Here is a 20,709-nt window from a genome sequence, read left to right on the forward strand (position 1 = left end):
TTTTTAATCTTAAAATGAAAATTACTTTGCATGATAGATAGGCAAAATGCGAAAAGAAAAAAAAAACATGAGAAAACATTGCTTTACAAACCTTCAGACTTAATAAAAAAATTTGATATTTTTTGTATGAAAGCTTCATAATTGAAAAGTTATAGCATGACAGCTATAACAAGCACAAAATAGTTATGAAGCCTGTGCTGAAAGAGTTAAAGGATCATGTCTCCCACCAACATCTTTCTGAGACTGTCAGACCTTTTGGCCTAGGATGCTATCAAGTGTTTCTCACTGTTTGCTGTTCCCTAGTACACTTCCAATGGCCTTTTTCTCCAGGGCTTTAAATGACCAAGGTCGATGTTTCCAATGCTTATCTTTATATTCCTATCTCCCCAGTATCCCAACATTACTTTTGGTCACTGATGACTGGCTTCTTTTAGCTCCATCCAGTGGTGTGGGAATGGCATTCCTTTACTTTTTTTTTTTAGCCGGAATGCTGTCCTATCATTATTTCGAACAAATCCAACCTTACAAATCTGTAACTTTGTGAAGTTTTGCCCACCCCTAGAAGAAAGATGAGAATGAATCATTAACCCTTTTATCCAGGTTGTAGGCAAGTAATCAAAGTATAATGAAAGAAATGATTGCAAAATGCAAAATAAAATGTGTAGTTCTTTTAGTATTGATAGCAAAGTTCCAAACAACTTATGGCAGAGATTATAATTCTCACTTTTTTTCACTTATTTTCTGTTGTTATTATATTGTTAACAGCTGATTTAGAAACTTGACGAAACAAAATGGATAGTACTGTTGGGACTTTTCAGTACGGACCACGAAATTTCAAAGTAAATCTCCTAATAATTTCTACTTCTAATCTTTTCACACCTATTTCCTCTGTTTATTTAACAGTCGAAGTAGAAACCTTTCGAAAATAAAGCAATGAATTACCAATCTTGGCATTAGACTGTTTACATGACCATCAATAGCAAATAAGCTCATGTGGCACAATTTCCAGAATTTTCCCAGCCTCAAACACACAGTTGAGTAGGGTTTATTAGCTTATTTGTAGTACAGTTTTTGCAACAAGCATTGTCTAAAGTACTATATAAAAGTGAGAGAAAATATTTACGATATGGCTGTATACAAAGTCTGATCCAATAAATTTGTTAGGTATTTGAATGTTCATTATCCTCTCAGGGGGGGGGGGGATTTAGTGGTATAGGTGTAAAAGTGTATTAGACCTATGAACATCCTGTTTCCTATTTAACCATATTTACACAGTAACCAATAAATGCTTAGTTTCCAGTGATATAGATATGGCCCATTTTGGTTTTGCAAGTATTTCTAACTTAGCCTTCTTGCTAATCACCTTAGAGGCAGATTATTCATCAGAGAACTGCAAGTTCAACCGGTGTTTACAAAGTATTATCTGCAAGTAAGTAATCATTAATGTATATAGAATCTGTAATCAATAGCTTTAGTACATGGTATATTGCTACCTTTCACCTTCAAAACTACTATATCAACTGTCAATAGGTGATAAAGATCAGCACTATAGAACAATAATGAACTATTTAGAAAAAAAAGAAATTTTGCACTTTCCGGGTCATTATCCAAAAGTCATAATGGAGATTGCCTATGGTAATAGCACCCAAAAGCAGATGAGAAACCAGTCAGTAATCGTGGAAAATTCATTAAGGATACAGAGTTGAGTGCTTACACCCACAATGTCTCAACTCTTACTGCCTTTCACTGTCTGCAGCCAGTTGTGGGAAGGCAGTTTCCCTTAAAAAGAAGTTAAAAGTAGAAATAAGAAAAAATTTAGCCTCCCAAAATTATATATTTCTACTAAACAATGCCTACCATCATATATATATATATATATATATAAACTTCCCTTAATAAGCAGTTGAAATATTTTTAGATATAAAAACATTGGGCATTCAGAAAAAATCTGGCAGTCCTGCTCACTTGCGTCTTGCCTCAACATTGGTTGAAGACTGTATTACTGTATGCATTTAAAGTGGATGAAATTAAAGTGGATGGGAAATTATATAATGACATTCTGAGAACCGAGGCTCAATGTAGGTATTGTAGGCTATGGTTGCCCAAGAATCTCTTTATTTAATTAAACTTTCTTTTATCTAAAACAAAAAAAGGAATATATTGTGGCCTTAAAAAGTGAGTGTAGAACAAACATCTCTGCAATAAAGTTTCACTAAAAAACAAAACTGGAAACCAGATGACTATGTATGCAAATGGTTTAAGTGTCATCGTTCAGCAACTGATACACGAACAATAGTAGCCAAATCCAAGGAACAATGTCGACAGAGTTTGGAAGTTCTGTTAGTAAGTTATCCAGGAATTCAAATGTAGATTTCAGTTACTATTACAATTTACAGCTAATATTTTTGAAATATGTGTTTTTATGTATAGGTGACATAATAAATACTATGATAGTAACACTTTCAAAATGTGTTCTCTAATTTCTTTATTTAGCACTATACCACTGGCTCCATCTCAACAGGACTCTTTTGACCATACTCTTTTCCTATGGGAGGCAGCTTGTCTAGTTGGCTAGACAAGCTGGAGAATTCTCATCTCGCATCCACTCAATATCTGGTTCACTTGGGTGTGTTCTTCAATCTCCATCTCGGCAAGGCTCGGCCTTATCCACTTCCTTTATGGACAAGGGAGAGTTTGGTTTCCACTTCTCTGTCCTCTCCTTATGTTTTTGTGCAAAAGGTTCTTTCTCATTTGTAGACTTGGGCTTCCTTATTCCCGTAGGATGTGCCCACTTGTGTCTTTTTCAATGGACTCTGCATGATATATGAAACCTCTCTCATTATCCTTTGTCTTCTCTTACCCATCTTTCCCATATAATGATTTTACCTGGTAGCTTGACAGGAACAGTAAGGGTGTACCTCTTTCTCTCTCTCTCACATCTGGATCTTCATATTTTTCGTGATGCTTTTCTGACTCATCTTTTTCTAGAATTTGGGTCCATGAAACCTAAAGTAATCAACCCTCCATATCAACCTTTTGGAACTTTTAGCAGTTCATTGGTCTTTGGATCATTTTCTCCAGTTGTATGAGGCAGTTTGGTAATGATCCATTTGGACAACTTAACTGTGGTATCCAATATTAATTGCCTGGTGCTCATTTGCTCATTCTCTCTCTGTTTTCTAATCTTTGACCTTCTCTTCTGGGCTCGTTCTTTACAAGTCCATACTGTGGCCTGTCATGTTCCAAGTGCCCTGAATCTTGTTGCAGATTGTCCTTGTGTTTTTAAATGGCTTTGCTCTCATCTGGGCATCCCTCACATCAGTGCCTTTGCCACTTACAATACACCAGGTTTCTCCTATGTTCTTGTCTCTTATTCCACATCCATCAGCACTAGAAGTGGATATATTCGGTAAGGACTGGTCCAACCTCTTCCTTTATACTTACCCCACCCACCCCCACTCATCTCCTCCCTCATGTTCTCTCCATCTGATGGCACTCTTTCTGACATCCTCCCTCTTCTTCCACTTCTGCTCTCTCACATTTTTCTTTTTCAGCCTCATACTTTTCCATCTGGCTGTGTAGTCACTTCTGTTTACCTGTCCTCTCCCATGGAGGCTCAATAGAAATGGTGTATTTTTGCTGTTGACCACTGTCATTCTTTTTCCCATTTTCATCCTTCTGTTTCCCATCTTCCTGAATTATTCACATAGCTCTTCAGCAAAGGCTTATCTATTTGAACTATTGCTGGTTAGCAGATGACTCTCTCTACTACTTTCCAGTTTTCCCATTTTCATTGCCTTTTTTCTTCCCTGGTCCTTACTAGCTCTTATGTTCTTTTCACCTCCTTTGCCATCCTTGTCTGGGATCTTAATGTTGCTTACCATGCCCTTACACTTCCTTCCTTTGTCTTCCTGTTCCTTATACCATCTCTCCCCTAAAATCTAATTTCTCTTCCTTTTCACCTGTGGTAGTTGAAGTTATGACTTGTATGCCATTGATTCTTCTCGCTTTCTGTTTCATTGCTCTTATTTCTTTTTTATCTGGATCACACTTTTCCCTTTAAAATGACTGCTGTGTTTGTGAGCAATAGTGCCTTCACACCTATATCTCTCCCTTTCATTTCCCATCTTTATTCTCTTACGGCCTGATTGCTTCTGTCTTGTCCATGTGGTCTGATTTTATTTGGCCTGTGGTTTCCAGTTCTGTCTCTTCTTTCTGTGAAACCCTTTATTCTCTCCTGATCTCTTTTTCCCATTACCATCTCACTCTGGCTGTTCACTTCCTTCATCCGTTGGAGGAAGTTGTTTGGGCTGACATGTGGATGGCCCTTCAAACCTTTGTCGCATACTATGTCATTTGGCTATTCCTTCTTCGTCAGGTTATGGACTGCCTATGGTTGCTATTCTCCACAACTCATACTATCTCTGACTGAGTACATTTTTCTTTTTTACCATGTTTATCTAAGGCCCTCTCATACTTCACAGGATCTTGCTCAGTGGCAAGTGTTGTCTGCCAGGATAAACTTATACTAAATCTACACAGTGAGGGCCGTCCTAGCCTAATTTAGTGGTCACCCATGAGTTAGGGTGTTCCATAAGACCAATCAAAATATCCTTGTGGTGATCTTTATCTTAAACAAGGCCTGATCCAGATCGTACCCAGTGCTGGACTATCATGAGTAAAGCAGGTAGAGGATTCCTGCTTATCCTCCATGCCTAGTTTAAAACCTAGTGCTGGCCTTCTCTTAATCCTAGGACTACTGGGTACTTACATTGTAAGTATCTAACGTCATTCTCATCATATTTTGTTCCAAAAATAAAACTTGTGGATGAACTTGTTTGAAATATGACAAGAACTTTCCTTAGGGTATATAGTTCCAGAAAAATAAAATATTTCATTTTGAATTTTTCTACTACTTCTACTAGAAAATTTGTTGTTTATTTGCATTCAGATTACTTCAAGTGCAAGGTGATTTTCATCTTTAGTATAAAAATATTTTTTTTTTTATTTTACAGTTTTCAAATTTTATTTGCATAACCTGTAAAATCTCCTAAATGAAAATCAAGTTTGTTTTTGAGGTAAATGTTCATATTTTATTTTTTAATTTTCTCTACCATATTATTAAGTGTAGCTATTATCATTAGTGTACAGTGTAATGAAATGCTCAGAATTAAGAAATGGAAATATGTACATACCTTTAACTATTTATCGCATAATTTTAAAATATCTTCTTTCATGTAATTTCATGTCTTTACCGTTTCATTTATAGTTTATTTTTATTTTATTTTTCTGTTCTTTACCATTCATTATTTATGTTGACACATGCCAATGGATGCCCATCCAATGATATAATTGTATCATCAGCAGAGATACTTTAGCCTCTGGAAAAAATGTTTTTTGTCTTACTTAGTTACGTAAGCCTCGCGGAGCAAGGCCAAGTTTTGGTTATACTAAACAAATCATTAAACCTTTCAGATATGAACTTTAAAACACAACTAAAATCTAATTAGGTAAAATTTATATGTGAGACCTAAATGCATTTTAACTGTCTATCAAACTACTATCTATAATACAAGGAAAAAAAAAGCTATGTGTTAGGAGATGATGGCCTCCAACAGTGTATTTGGTGGTTTGAATTGTTGTGGACACATAATCCACAACATTTTCAAGATAACCTTGAGAAATTATACTTTAAAATCAGCTCTTTCCTTAGAAAGAGGACATGGCTACTATCAGAGAGGAGATCTTCAGCTTTCTTCTTCAAAGTCTGCTCACGGAATTTGAAGCAAGTTGTGTCATAACTAAGCCTTATATGTGTACATAGTTTTTTTAAACAAAACACGTACATTAAACTCAGTATAGCTGAAATATAAGAAACTAAAGCATAGATATTTTTAACCACAAGCCTGTCACGTGACAACAAAACTGAAATTTTAATTATTGTTTTAGAATTTTCTTTTGAAATAAAGGAATAGATAATATAAAACTTTGAATTATGATGTACTAGGTAATACTAATTCCAAAACATACATACCTGTACTGACACTTATAGCTATTTCTTGATCTCCATCTTTGCCATCTAACATTGTGTTCGCTTGCTCCACTCGACTGCCCTCGGCAATATCTAATTTGCAAAACTTCACACCAGCTTTTTGTTTTTTCCCTGTTGCTAATATTTTGTTGGTTTTCTGCTGTGATTATAAAAAAAAATGTGGGTATGAATTCCCATGTAATGATTTCTGACATTCCTCCTTTATTGTCTGGTGGTAGTCTGCAGTCAGGGAGGGGGGATCGACTCTGTGGAGGCTGTCTGTGACCTGATTTGGGGTGAGGTGGAGTCCTTCATGTGGCCCACGGGTGTCTCCACAGAAGATTCTGAGTTGGCTTTTCATCATGAACCTGGTGAGAATTTAAACACTGTTTCCTGCTCCTCCTTTCACTAGGACTGCCTCTACTGAGGGCTCATCTGATCAGCCAACTGCTGCCCCTTTTCTGCAGTTAATTATGTGAGTTTGTGAAGTTTTTGGGACTTACCCCATTGCTTTTGAGTCTACCCTGCCTTGTTTTCTGATAGATCTTGGGGGGGGGGGAATTACTTAGTTCTTCCTCCTTCCCCTCATATTGATGTGCATGCAGGGAGGTTTACAATGCAATTACGAGAGAGTGTGACTATGCCTTGCCTCCCTTGTTTATCAGAACAACATGCCCTGGCTTATCATTGTCAGGATGATGTATATTTGGACACTCAATGGTTGGATCTGTTGTTGAATCTATGGGATTCCAGGTTAGAACCTGTTATCACTCTTAACAGCTCTCAATTTTCATGGATTCATTTGCCTCTTACTACTGTATTGAGATACTTCTCTTCCCATCACCTTTTGCCTGAAGCATATCAATGCTCTTCTCATCAATTTGACAATGAAGTGGGACCCTTACTGTTTACCACTATGACTCTTTGGACTTACTCGTTTGCTGGAGGAAACTTTAGAAGCCCAAATTGATATGCCATGTTTGCAGTCTTTTTCTTCATCATTGGCTGCTCGCCTTTTTTCTACTCCAGCAGGTACTTCTGGAGGGTTGACCATTCGTGTCTCATGGCCCCCACCTTCGACACCTTTTCCTATTGGTTCACAAAATCAATTCTGTCCATATTCTCAGGGATCTTTGGACAGGTCGGGTAAAATGGTTACATCTATCCTTGGGTTCACTGAATGATGGATTTGCAGTTCAAGATTCAATTTACTTATCCCCCTCCATTTTCCTCCCATCTGTTTGTCTTTTCTCCTCCTTCAGACTTTGGATGTGCAGACATTCATTCCATGGCCATTCAGGGGTTGTTCAACAAACGAGCCATTGAGAAGGACGATCCCATTCATCCAGGAATCTATTCTCGTCTATTTCTGATGCTCAAGAAAACTGGAAATTGGTGTCCTATCATTGATCTGTATCAACTCAATCACTTCCTACAGCCTCCTCGTTTCACCATGGAATCTTTTCCTCAACTTTGATGGCACTTCATTGGATGACTAAGTTTGATGTTATAGACAACTATCTTCACATCCCCATAGCAGAGTCTTCTCATTGATTTCTACATTTTTGTGCACGAGGAACAGACGTTGCAGTTCCGAGCTCTCCCATTTGGACTTGCTTTATCACCATATGTTTTCTGCATCTCCATTTTCTGCATCTGTGCACACATCACTATATGGACGATTGGCTTCTTTTGGCATCGACCCTTCATGTAGCCAAACTACATACCCAGATTCTCCTTTCAGAAGCCAGAAATGTGGGCTTCATTATCAAGTTGGAAACTCCATTGTCTCATCAACTCAATACCTGGTCCATCTTGGGGTGTTTTTCAACACATATTTGTGTCGGGCTCATCCTTCTCTCCTCAGACTTCACATATGGAAGGGATTGTCAGGCATTTGCTTATGTCACCTTTTCCCACTGCATGGATGGTTCTGTCTGTTTTGGGGATTTGGGCTTCCCTAAAATCCCTCCTGCCATTCGGTTGGGCCCATGTGAGATCCCTTCAATGGTCACTTCACATGCATATCAATTCACTGAACCAGATAGTCTCTTTGCTTGAGAACACTTTTGCAGATCTCAAGTGGTGACTAGACAAGAACAACATGACTATTGGGGATCAAATACCACCTTCTTGTCCAGAAATCCATCTTTTCTCGGCTGAGGTGCTTTTCTTCAGGGGCAGGAATTCCAGGGTATTTGGACAGACTACACTGCATGTCAACATTATCGATCTTCTTGCGGTACATTGAGTGATAATTCAAGGTCTTCTTCTCTTGCACTGAAAAATTGTCATGATTCATTTAGACAACTCTCATATTTTTCTCACCAGGGAAGCACTCATTCTCAAGATCTTTGTTTTCAGACCTTCTTTATTGGGATCATTCTCACAACATCCATCTTTTGGTCGAATGGAAACTTTAGAAGTTAGACCCTTATGACGGGCAAAGGACCTCATAACTTTCATGCATGAAGCTTGGGCGAAGAGGTACTGGTAGAAGTGAAGATTTCTGGAGCAACCGCAGAAGAGGAAACCATGTCTGAGCAGGCCAAAAAGGTGCTATCAAGAGAACCGAACTGAAGAGACGAATAGGAGGAAAGGCACAAATGTAACCCCATCCAGTCTTGACTGAAAGCTTGTGGACATAGAACTGGAGACCAGAACATCTGTAGGCGAGCATTTCAATAGGTTGCAAAGGCGTCGATCAATGGTGATCCGAACTGAAAGCAAATCCATTGATGTAACATCCATTCTGTTGGAAGAATCCGATGGAGCTGTGAAAGCTGATCTGTTACCAAATTCATGACCCCTGGCACATGACATAAGTTTAAAGTACCACACGATGGTAGCATACAACTACCAAAACAGTCTTTTAATTTGGGCCAGTGGCCTTATTAACATTTTTATTGTACATTTTATATATTGTTCCTATTCTTAATTATAAAAAGATTTAAGTGTACTTTTGGCAATTGTTATAAATTCTAAAATTTGCCATCAATATATTGGTATCAAGACATTCATAATCTCAAGCTATCAATAGTTTGATGTATTGTTACACTCCTATTTGTGGCTTGCTTTCATTTTAACCCTCCGTTAGCCACATGGGATGTTTTCAAACCCCAAGTATGTTTGTTAACATCGTCACAAAGAAACTGTAGCACTGAGGCAGTTGTCATTTATGGTACCTTCCTCAAATACTCTGATAGAGTGACTGTAGCACTGAGACAGTTGTTGTTCATGGTACCTTCCCCAAATACTCTGATAGAGTGCACACCTAGTTCCTCCCATTTCTACCTCAGCCACGTTGAAAGCAATACGTTTTGTATTCGCTCCAGCACACAAATACCCCATGGTACTAAATCAAGGTGCATTTCTGGGATATCTTTATTTCTTTGTTTTCTTGATTCAATTAGTATTTATAGAGCTAACTTATCCCAAATATGAAGGAACTTTTTCCTCAGTAATGTTTTTTTTAAAGAAATTTCAAATTATTTATGTTTTCTTTTTCACATTGAGGATGGAAAGTGAGAATATTAGGCATTTTCACTGATGCTAATAAACTAATGATGTTTTTTTATTCAAAATAACTCTTATGAAGATGTTTCGTTAAAAACATATTTACTTTATTTTTGGAATGATGTTTTTTGTTTGTTAAATAAAATATGAAAATTTTTTTTTGTAATAATTTCATTATTACTCTATTAACACAACCCATACTTTAAAAATAAGCAAAATGCTATGAAACTGGTCATAAGATACTCAACTTACAAATATACATAGACATATTTTAGTTATTATCTATTTTTTCTGAGTGGGGTGCGACCCAACCCCGTGGTCCTAATGTTGTTCGGAAAATCGATGGTATTAACGTAAGAGTAAGACCAACGTAAATGTGTAAAAAATAGTCATTTTCACAGTGTGCAACCAGTAGGCATACAAATTCATACTGTAGTGTATCAGGGATAATACATCTGTAACTAATGTGTAAAATAAATAATACATATTTTACACAGATATGCTAGCTATCTCAAGCACTGATTCTACTAAACAAAATTACTAAATGCCATATGTAAAAAAGACTGACGGAAAGTAAGGAATATACATCTATATATAGACACGATAAATGATGAAACTAACTCAGTCAGTAACCATACACCCTTCAATTCTCCATCTAGGTTATGAAGTAAAACTGGACGGCATTGCTCCACTGCCTTTTCTAACATTCCATCCTGAAAGGAAAGAGTAGGTGAATTACAGAATAAATAAAAATTTTATAATACAGCAACATGCAAGAGTTGAATGGAAATGAATAACTTGTAAAGGTAATCAAATTAACAAATTGTAAAGGTAATCAAATTAATAACTTGTAAAGGTAATCAAATTAATAACTTGTAAAGGTAATCAAATTAATAACTTGTAAAGGTAATCAATAAAAATATAATCTCAGAAGCAACAAAAAAAAATCATCATAAAACTGCTGTTGAATAAAATATTAACCAAGTCAATTCTCAAATGTTTACATTATGAAAACCTGCAAATAAATTATTTAATGCACTGTATGTAGGGTTGAATACAGGTAACTGATGATTTTACATTGTACAATGTTAACCCTCTCACAACAGGTATCCTTTACTGTGCACAACACAAAGTTTTAGTGTCTTACATTCAAAATTTTATCAAACTACTATGTTATATCAATTAATATCTGTAAAGATGAGAAATGTCTGGTAAATGAATAGAAGAAACAGATTTATTTTCTTATCTGGCAGCAAGAATTTTTGGGATAGAGCAAAATATAGGTGGAATGATAGAGAGCCTGCTGAATATGGATGGCAAATAAATCAGAATGGCAGCATCCGGGAGCTAACAATAATAAAAAAATATACCATGAGAGAAAGGTAATATAATGAACAGGGGTCATAGGTTCGAGGGAATGACATGATAATGCATGTAAAACAACCCAAAAGTCTCAATTAGGCAACTGAAAAGGTCGTTTGGGTTGAAGAATATGAAAAGATCGTAAGAGATGAGAAATCACAGGAGAGTCAAAACCTTCCTATACTTATAATATAGAAACGTAGCAGCTTAGAATACTTTATATAATGCAATGGTAGAAGAAGCCAAATGTCTCTCAAAAATCTATGCCAAAAAACATGATAAAATGGAAACTGTTGGATGAAGTGGGTTGAAGGCTCTCCTCAGACACCACTGATGATATGTAGTCCATTTCCATTGATAGATTGCCAAAGTAGGTAGACGGAGATTTAGTCAAATGAAATTATTTATCTTAGCACATAAATAAGTTTCAACAGTAGTTAGCCACAACTGTGTTAATATTAAATTGGTTGGATATTTTACATTTCACTAATAAAACAGTTTGATGCATTTAAAAACCAAAAACTAAAAGCTGATTTTTGAACAGTACTTTTTACATTTTCTGTTTACTGTTAGATACCATACTACAGGACTCTTTCAACTATTTCTGGGGGTGGGGGCAAATTGAGAAAAGTTAAAAACAGGCAGTCTAGAAGCATTCTACTCTGCACATTTTTAAGAAACAAATGAAATATTATATAAAATAATGTTAATAAAGAACGGGGTACCATCATGTGCACATTGCTCTGCAAGATACACAAATAAAACACGCATCTTAATTTCAAATTAATTTACATTGTTACTGTTTTTTTTTCCCATATTTATTTTAGTTATTTTGTTTTATAACTTTTTGCCTATTGATGGCAGGCCACTTGGTTGTCTCTTATGGCCACTCAGTTAAAGAACCCTGTGTTACTAAATTACGCAAAATAATAATTTGCTGAAACCAACGGCAAATTATCTTTTCTCTCCACAAACTAACAAGGACATTTCAGTCAAATGTCATTTTATCTCTATTTATAGAATTGATCACTGGGACAGTGAGAAGGAACGTTTGATTTTCCTGACTGAACACAGCATCATTTGTTTGAAATACGATTTCATTGCTCTTCGCCTGCTGGACTATTGTCGAGTTTCTCTTAAACAGCTTGATGGTGTCATTACTGGGAAGATTAAATACCCTGAAAATTCTTTCATGCCGTAAGTACCTCAATAATTCCATCCTTATATGGTGTCATTACTGGGAAGATTAAATACCCTGAAAGTTCTTTCATGCCGTAAGTACCTTAATAATTCCATTCTTATATTTGCTTCTGAATCTAAATGTTTTTACATGCAAAAAGCTTAACTTCAGGGACAAAGGAATTTTTCTTATTATTATTACACTCATTGGGAGACATGTAAGTGGCACACCAAGTTATACCTATGTCCTAGAAACTAGAATTTTTTAGTGTTGGGTTATTCAGGCATCATTTTGATTGAATTTTGTAGAAATTGTTAGCTGAGTTTGTAAGACTGACAGTCTTAGTGTTAGGTCATTTGTAGATGATATTCTTGGTGAGTTTAAATGGAAACTGAAAGCTGAAATAAAGTTTATCTCCACTGCTAGGGAACAACCTAGGATATATATAAGAGTGGGAAATATTTGAGGTTTTCCACCTTGTGTGGAGAAAAATCCCCCATTAAGGTATTTAGAAAGAGAAAAAATGATTTTCAGCATTTGCTGTTTTTAGAGAGCAGATTTTGTATCTTTAACTGCATGAATAGAGTACACAGTTTGCTACAAAACCTGATGCCACTGTATACAAGTCAGGTTCTTTCAATAGCATTTAATAAAATCAATGCATTCCCAGTTTATAAACATTTAATAGATTCATAACAATGCTTTATCATCATTTTTTTTTTTTATATATATATACAAAGCTACAACTTATTATATATTGTACTGGTGATCACAATTAATTATAAGAACTTAAAGTAAAGACAAATGTAATACTACTGTTACGTATCTGCTTGTTTGTTAATTTCTGGTATAAATTCTTCCCGAGAAACTTCGGCGATACAAGTCCTTTCTTGATTAACCCAGTTTATTCTTTCTCAATACAAACTTTAGTACACAGTAATTCCACAGTCAGTATGTTTCTCATCAGTTTAAACTTAACAACTTCTATAATACACGGTATAAATCACAGCAATTAACAATCTCGATAACTTCACACACTAGCTCGAAACAGAATCATAAATTACCTGGAAATCTCTTCATTCATTCCTGCAGGCTTTCTCTGCCAGGATTATATAGTAAAGAAGGGGGCGTCTCGAATACACTCGGGCCTCCCTGATCATTCAAGAAATTTCACGCACGCTACCAGCGCGAAATGCGCCAGCAGCGTAACGTGACTTCTGCTGTCATAACACTACCAAATTGAGAACTTTGATTTTGAATTATCTTCAATTTGATTTTTCTTTTTATTCAAATTTGTAATTTTGGGATGTGTTCCAATGTCTGTGATAAGGTTTCTTTGATAGTATGTTTACCTGTTGTTTTAAACCAGCATATGGGTTTTGTTGAATGTGTTTCAACTTTGTCATTACACCAGTGACCTAGACCTATGTACCATACATATACCAGGTCAACTTTTCTAACAAAAAATAAATAAAAATAATAGTTGTTTGGATTGTCTAGATCACCACTTGATGTTTCCACATTTCTGCTAACTCGTGAGGTTCTGACACTCCTGAGCCTTTACATCATGACTCCAGCTTTCTGGAGAAACTTGCACTTACCTGTTTCTCGTGATGTCATCAATTTTTCTTCTTCCATTTCATCCAAGTTCACTTTATTTCTTTGTTTCTGGGATGTACTTCATTAAGATGCTTTATTTTTTGACATTTTCTCCTTTCATAGAGGTCTCTTGGGGACTGTTGCACCCTTATGTTATGATGAGTTTTTTGTAGATGTTTTTTTACTCTGAAATCTTAATCTGATACAGCTTGTCAGTGGGTCATCTCTGCTCACTTTAGTTTCTTGCTTTTTTTTTGGACCAGAGGGCCACCAAGTTTGTTGTCCTTTACAGGCTTGTAGGGTCACTCCTTTTCTATTCCTAGTCCTCTTGTTATTATCTAAAATTCCTACTCTCTGTGGGCTGGCTGTTGCGGGTCTTGAAGGTGACGTTTTCCTGGAGCTACATTTTGGCTCCAGTCTGGTGGGAGCTTTGCTCTTTCACTTTGTAAACTTTGTGATGAGTTTTTGGAGGTTTTTCTTTTACTTTGAAATCTTTAATTGATACATCTTGTCAGTAGTCATCTCTTCTCACTGCTTTCATGCTTTTTTGGACCAAGGGACCACCAGGTTTATCTTCCTCTAAAGCCTTCAGAAGTGACTTATTTGTGGACCTACCTCTTGGCTCCAATCTGATTGGAGCTGAGCTCTCCCATTTTGTATACATGTGGAACCACTTTGCTGCAGACTTCTGGATTACTCATGTGCTTTCTCAGTGGTTTTTTTGGTCTTCCACTCTCCACCTTGTTTCATTAGAATGCCATAGAAAAATTTCTCGACCTCAGTCTGGAGTCATGCTCGTATATTTTTGTCGTTTCCACAAAAACATAATCTCTTCTACTTGAACCAACTTTGGTTTTTCTCAGTTCAAGGTGGACAGGTTCACACACATTGAGGAGAGTATCTTCCCAGGATATGGATGACCAGGATTGATGTATTTTCTACATCCTAATATGTTTTCCCATCTTAATCTTCCTTCAGTTCATACATAATGGTGGAATATTCTATTCACATCTCTTCCCTTTGGGTTGGTTATGACACTGTATGTTTTCAGTCAGGTCCACTTCAGCTGTCCAATTCAATCTTGACCCCCACCCAGTATCTCATTCACTTGGGGTTTCTTTATCAATTCATATGTGGGAGTGGGCTTAGCCTTCACCTCTACATTTTTGAGACATTAAACTTCTGATACCAATTGGATTTGTCTCTTTTTTTTTTTTTGAGGACCCTGTCTTCTTTTGAATCCCTTGTTCTTCTAATATGCAACCATATACATCCCCTGGTCTCCAGAGGAACAGTTTCTCTATATCAACATCTTTGAGATGTTAACTGCTCAAGGAATTTGCCATTATCTTCTGGTTAATGATCCATTTAGACACCTTCTCTGTTGTTTTTCCATCCACAGACAGAGAGGCACTTGCTCTTAAGACACCTATTTTCCTTGCTCTAGACTTTCTTTTTTGGGTCCATTATTACCAGATTTGGTTGTCAGTCTATCATATATTAGGAGCTTATACATGTGTACAGGACCAACTATTTTGTTTGGATCTTTCCCATGATGTGGTCTCTAAAGACTCCATTTTGTTTGTCCTTTCTTTGCTGCTTTTCCAGTCCTTGTTAACGTCTAGTTTCCACTCCTTTGATTTCAAATCGAAGACTCTGCAACTCTGGCAGTGAATGCTTTAAACTTGGATTGGTTTAATCTCTCTTTTTTTATATATACATATTCTCCTCTTAAACTTCTCCCCATTTCTACTTTTACCAGTTATGGGATAGTTTTGTACATGACCTTCTTAAGTAATTATTCTCCTCATCTGGTTCATCTTCCAGACTGGAACAGTTCTTGGAGCTCTCATATGTTCCCTGTTCAAATTGTTGACCATCTGTTCTTTCTATGATTTTTATCTTAAGACATAGTTTCTTCTCCTTCTCACTTGTGACATTTTTGCCTTGCAAACCTCTCACACACTTTACCAAAGGGACAGGTTAATATTATTCCCTGATGTTTCGGGCTGCTCAAGAGGGCAATTGGACGTTTTCTCCAATCAGTCTCCCTTTCCTTTCTTTTCTGTATGATTTTTCCAATTCATCTCCTTTGTTCTACATTGGCTGTTCATTGATATCTCAGTTCTACTGATCCTTTTCAAGTCCAATGGCAATGTTTTTTCTTCCCTTAAGACTTCTTCTCTGACTTATTGGGTTATACACATCATCCGTTAGTTTATTATTTTACCATTAATGACATTTTTGCCTTTTTTGTGTCTTCTTTTTTTTATACTAATGGTAGTAATGCACTAAATAATTTCTATTTAATTAAATAATGCACCAAAGAACATAGAATAATACCACACCAAAAGTAAACAATTTCCCCTAACTCTCAAAATGTTTCTGGCTTTCTAACTACGCAACAAGAGCCGTTACAAATTCATCCAAGCCAGTCGTTAACATTCCCATGGGAACTAATTTTGTACTGTGAGTGAAATCAACAATATGCTATTCAGAACACAATGTAATATAATACGTCATGTGATAGATGAAAACCTTGACTTTCTATTGATTATAGGTAACATTTAATTATACATAAGATAGAACTATTAAAAAATCCTGAAAGAGAGGATGTGGTAGGAGGGGTCTGATTTTCTACTTGATAGCTCTGTAACCAAACAATATTGAAGACTATAAAAATTATGGTTTGTCTGAGTAATGACGATTTTATAGTGAGTAATTTACATTTAATTTCATAGTTACTGGAGGGGTGATGGATAAAACAGAGAAGAGAAGATACCTAGAGAAAATGTGTCACATGTGTCACAATAGGGGAAATTCAAGATTTTTTTAAATATTGCCTTGTAGAATGAAGAACTTGTATACTATTAACATATGGATTATTAGCTAAGATTTTATTCTATAGTAATTGGTATAACATGAACAAAAAATAGTTTAATAAAATTTTTAATGTAGGACACTAAAACTTTGTGTCATACACAGTAAAGAATACCCATGGTGATAGGGTTAAACACAAAAGTTATTTCTGTCACCATGATTTACTTACAGATGTTAATATCAGCTAGGTATACACAAAGGTTCTTCCAGCCATCGTGTTTAGTTACCTGGTTCCCCTCTCGTTGTTCTATCTCACCATTGTTCAGATCCTGATGAGGACCAGGAAGGGCTGTATTACTGGAACTTGAACATTTTTAGACCTTGCCAATAGGAAAAATATTGCAAACAACAAAAGATAAGAATCTATGGAAGGACACAATCTCTAACATTCTGCACAGACATGGTACCTGCTAAAGAGAGAGAGAGAATAACTTTTCCATCCAGTGTTCCCTCTAAGCTGCGAGGCACACAACAACCAATCAGGTGCCGCGCACTTCATTAATCCAGCTACGCACATCCTCGGTGAGAGTGAGGAATATCAACACCTTGATGGCTTTAATGACCCTGGTAGTCAATAGGCATAGAGCCCAAAAAACCCAACAACAACCAATCAGGTGCCGCGCACTTCATTAATCCAGCTACGCACATCCTCGGTGAGAGTGAGGAATATCAACACCTTGATGGCTTTAATGACCCTGGTAGTCAATAGGCCTAGAGCCCAAAAAAACCAACTAGTTGCATTGCAAAATGGCCTAATGATCCAATAGGGTTGATGGTCTAAAAATATCCCCTCCCTCCCTAAAAAAAAACAGGTAGCCCACATTGCCTTGAAAAAAACTTCATTCTGCACATGGATTGAAAAAATTAAGAGAACATTGATTTCCATCTTTCCTAGTTTTGACTGTATAGATATTATCTTGTTGATGGTGTTCCTCTTGGTATTGATTTTCTTGGGATAATTTTCCAAATTTTCTGTCACCAGATATGCTACTTGGTTATACTTCGGGCTGAAGCTGTATACTGTATCATGTAGATCAAAATTTGGAAAAATTCCTTGCATTGCACTTTCGTTTTTTTTATGTTTATTTTCTGCTAAACATTCTGTGTCTTGTCAGTCACTCGTCCTTATTTCCACCGATTTTAATCACATATTTTAATTTTGGATAGGAAAGTATTGTTGGTTTAGATCAGAATACGTGTACTAAAGGAAGGGTTACAAATATTAGACGGATCTTTCAGTTTAGATGTGGTTGATAATAAAGTCTAGTATATCTTTTGGGTATCTTCCAAGTTTGCATGTTTTTAATTTCTTTATGGTCTGAACTCAGATCTGGATTGCTGAAAGTGCCATGCTTACAACAAGTATTGAAGATGTATCTTTACGTCAGGTCTTAGACCACCCATTTTGTTCTCCTGGAGTGAGATGAACTTTATAAAGCTGCAACCCAATGTGACTAGCATGGGCCTAGGTTCTGTATGCTCCAACTCAAGGTGGGATGCATGAGACTAGGCCCAGGTTGTGTATGCTCCAACTCAAGGTGGGATGCATGAGACTAGGCCCAGGTTGTGTATGCTCCAACTCAAGGTGGGAAGCATGGGACTAGGCCCATATTGTGTAAGCTCCAACTCAAGGTGGGAAGCATGGGACTAGGCCCATATTGTGTAAGCTCCAACTCAAGGTGGGAAGCATGGGACTAGGCCCATATTGTGTAAGCTCCAACTCAAGGTGGGCAGCATCGGACTAAGCTCAGGTTGTGTATGCTCCTTCCAAAGGTGGACAAAGGGCATCCTTGGCCTGGGTTATGTAAGTTCCAGTTCAAGGCTCACAACATTGGACTAGACCCAGTCTGTATAAACTTCAATCCGAGGTGGGTATTGGGCAGCGTGGGCACTTTAGGTCTGTTTTTTGGTATGATTTTGATGGTCCAAACTATTTTAAATATAGAATTTAGAACACAAGACATTATCAATTACAAAAACTAAAATGTCCTAAAACTTCTCTAATTTAACTGGCTTTCCGAGTAAGCTACAAATGTGTTTAAGAGTTTCACCTGTTTGACACTCAGCAATAATGATCACACATACAAAAGATGAAATATATATGAAGTGAACTATAGAATTGTACAGTAAAAAGAAATAATATTTAGCAGATTCTTATAGAGGAATTACCTTTCTGTTAGTCGTAAACATGTCTATAAAGGAAGGGTATGTTGTATAGTTAGATTTGTTCAAAACTGTAACAAGATGGGAGGAGTCTCAGTGGCGGGTGTCACATATTTATTTATATTTTAATTCGAGAAGATATGAACTTAGATTTTGTATTAAGACCTCTCAATATCTATAGTTTGAGTTTCTGATTGGTTACCCTCTTTTATGGCCTGAGAAAGGAATGGAGAAAATAAAATATATGATAATCGGAGGGTAAATGTGTCACTTGAAACACGGAAGTAAGATTAATTATTTATATAACTATTTCCTTTCAACATTAAGAAATTAAAACTTTAATAATATAAAACATTGAATAATAAACTAAGTTTTATGTTATTAACACTTATTTGCATTCATTAATAATAAAGTTATTTAGTGAAATTGTGAATATAACTGTGAAAGAAGATTATGATATTCTGACATACACCCCCCCCACCCCCCACTGCAATGTACAAATAGGGTTAATCAGTTGATGAAATAATTGGAAACACTAACTTGATTATTCCATTAGTTTATAATTGAAAAGTTCAGAGCAACGATTACATTGATATTCAACAGAACTTCCCAGCTCTAACCATGAACATATAATTTAATATAAAATCATAGAATAAGCGTCATGGCTGATAAATTTAGTGTTGGATAAAACAATAAGCATAATTACTTAGTCATTCAACGTTTATGTACTGAACAAGTACCATGACTGGTAACTTTAGATAAAAAAACAAGCACTGTTACTAGTTTATTCAGTGTTGATGTATTGAATAGTTACCATGACTGGTAACTTTAGATAAAAAAACAAGCACTGTTACTGGCTTATTCAGTGTTGATGTAATGAAAGTTACCATGACTGGTAACTTTAGATAAAAAAACAAGCACTGTTACTGGCTTATTCAGTGTTGATGTAATGAAAGTTACCATGACTGGTAACTTTAGATAAAAAAAAACAAGCACTGTTACTGAACTCATTCAATGTTATTTAATGAATAACTACCATAACTTGGAAGTTTAGATCAAAGAACAAGCACTGTTAGTGAACTCATTCAACATTGATGTAATCAATAAGTACAGTGACTAACACATTTGATGTTAGGTCAGAAAGTAAATGCCATGACTGACCTATTTAGGTTTGGATTAAAAAATAACAATAGCCTTAAAGAGGCAGTATGGTTAGATCATTTGATGTTGGATTGCAGAACAAGCACCATGGTTGAATCATTTTGTAGTAGATTGTGGAAGAAGTCTCCATGTAAGTCTCTTAAGAGATATATCAAAGTAGGCATCAGATTTGATTCATATAGTGTTGGATTAAAGGGCTGAATGATTCATTGTTTTTTCACTTTATGTAGTTCACATAAATCTACTACAGTCTCTTGTTGTTAGTTATGTTTCTGTAAGAAGTGTTAGAGTAAACTGTTTTGCTCTCTTCTTGCTGTATAATATATCGTAAATGCATCGGCATGGTCTCATTTTAACCGCATGGATATATTTGAATAAAAAACAGTCTTATCATTTCCTAAAATCTTCACATTTATCCCCTGTTGTGTAATAGTAATTCTTTCTGTTGTTTATATTTTAAGAAAATAGGAGTATTTTGTAAATATAATTTCATGGCAAACTAGTAAGCAACTGCTCATGTTTACATTGTAATGGTTCCCTTTCTCTGTCAATCTGTGGTTGCCTCCTATAGGAAGATAAACAAGGCAGTTGACTACCTGCGTGACAGATTCAGTCATCATTTCCGATCTTCGCTACAAGCTGAAAGCCAGGCAACTACAGATATGTTCAGGTGTGGAAATGTGCTGTAAATTTATTTAAACATCATGATGATTTGGTATAACAGCACTGTATAAACCATAGTTTTCTTCTAGGTTATTCAGATATATATATATATATATATATATATATATATATATATATACTATTATTATTACTT

The 20,709-nt window shown here is 36.0% G+C and overlaps 2 protein-coding genes across 2 annotated transcripts in view; both read left to right on the forward strand.

Moving 5' to 3' along the window:
* Positions 1 to 3,089, forward strand: part of LOC111089156 — a 25,854-nt gene extending 22,765 nt beyond the window's left edge. Inside the window, exons 3-4 of the mRNA XM_022401088.1 lie at positions 1,369 to 1,429; positions 2,989 to 3,089. Of these exons, the coding sequence (XP_022256796.1) occupies positions 1,369 to 1,429; positions 2,989 to 3,089 (162 nt within the window). The remainder of the gene's footprint in view (positions 1 to 1,368; positions 1,430 to 2,988) is intronic.
* Positions 3,090 to 10,918: 7,829 nt separating this feature from the next.
* LOC111089154 (tumor protein p63-regulated gene 1-like protein) overlaps positions 10,919 to 20,709 on the forward strand; it is a 15,356-nt gene continuing 5,565 nt past the window's right edge. Inside the window, exons 1-3 of the mRNA XM_022401086.1 lie at positions 10,919 to 10,929; positions 11,930 to 12,106; positions 20,464 to 20,562. Of these exons, the coding sequence (XP_022256794.1) occupies positions 10,919 to 10,929; positions 11,930 to 12,106; positions 20,464 to 20,562 (287 nt within the window). The remainder of the gene's footprint in view (positions 10,930 to 11,929; positions 12,107 to 20,463; positions 20,563 to 20,709) is intronic.

The sequence above is a fragment of the Limulus polyphemus genome, unplaced genomic scaffold, assembly GCF_000517525.1.
Source record: "Limulus polyphemus unplaced genomic scaffold, Limulus_polyphemus-2.1.2 Scaffold5396, whole genome shotgun sequence".
NCBI classification, from domain to species: Eukaryota; Metazoa; Arthropoda; class Merostomata; order Xiphosura; family Limulidae; genus Limulus; species Limulus polyphemus.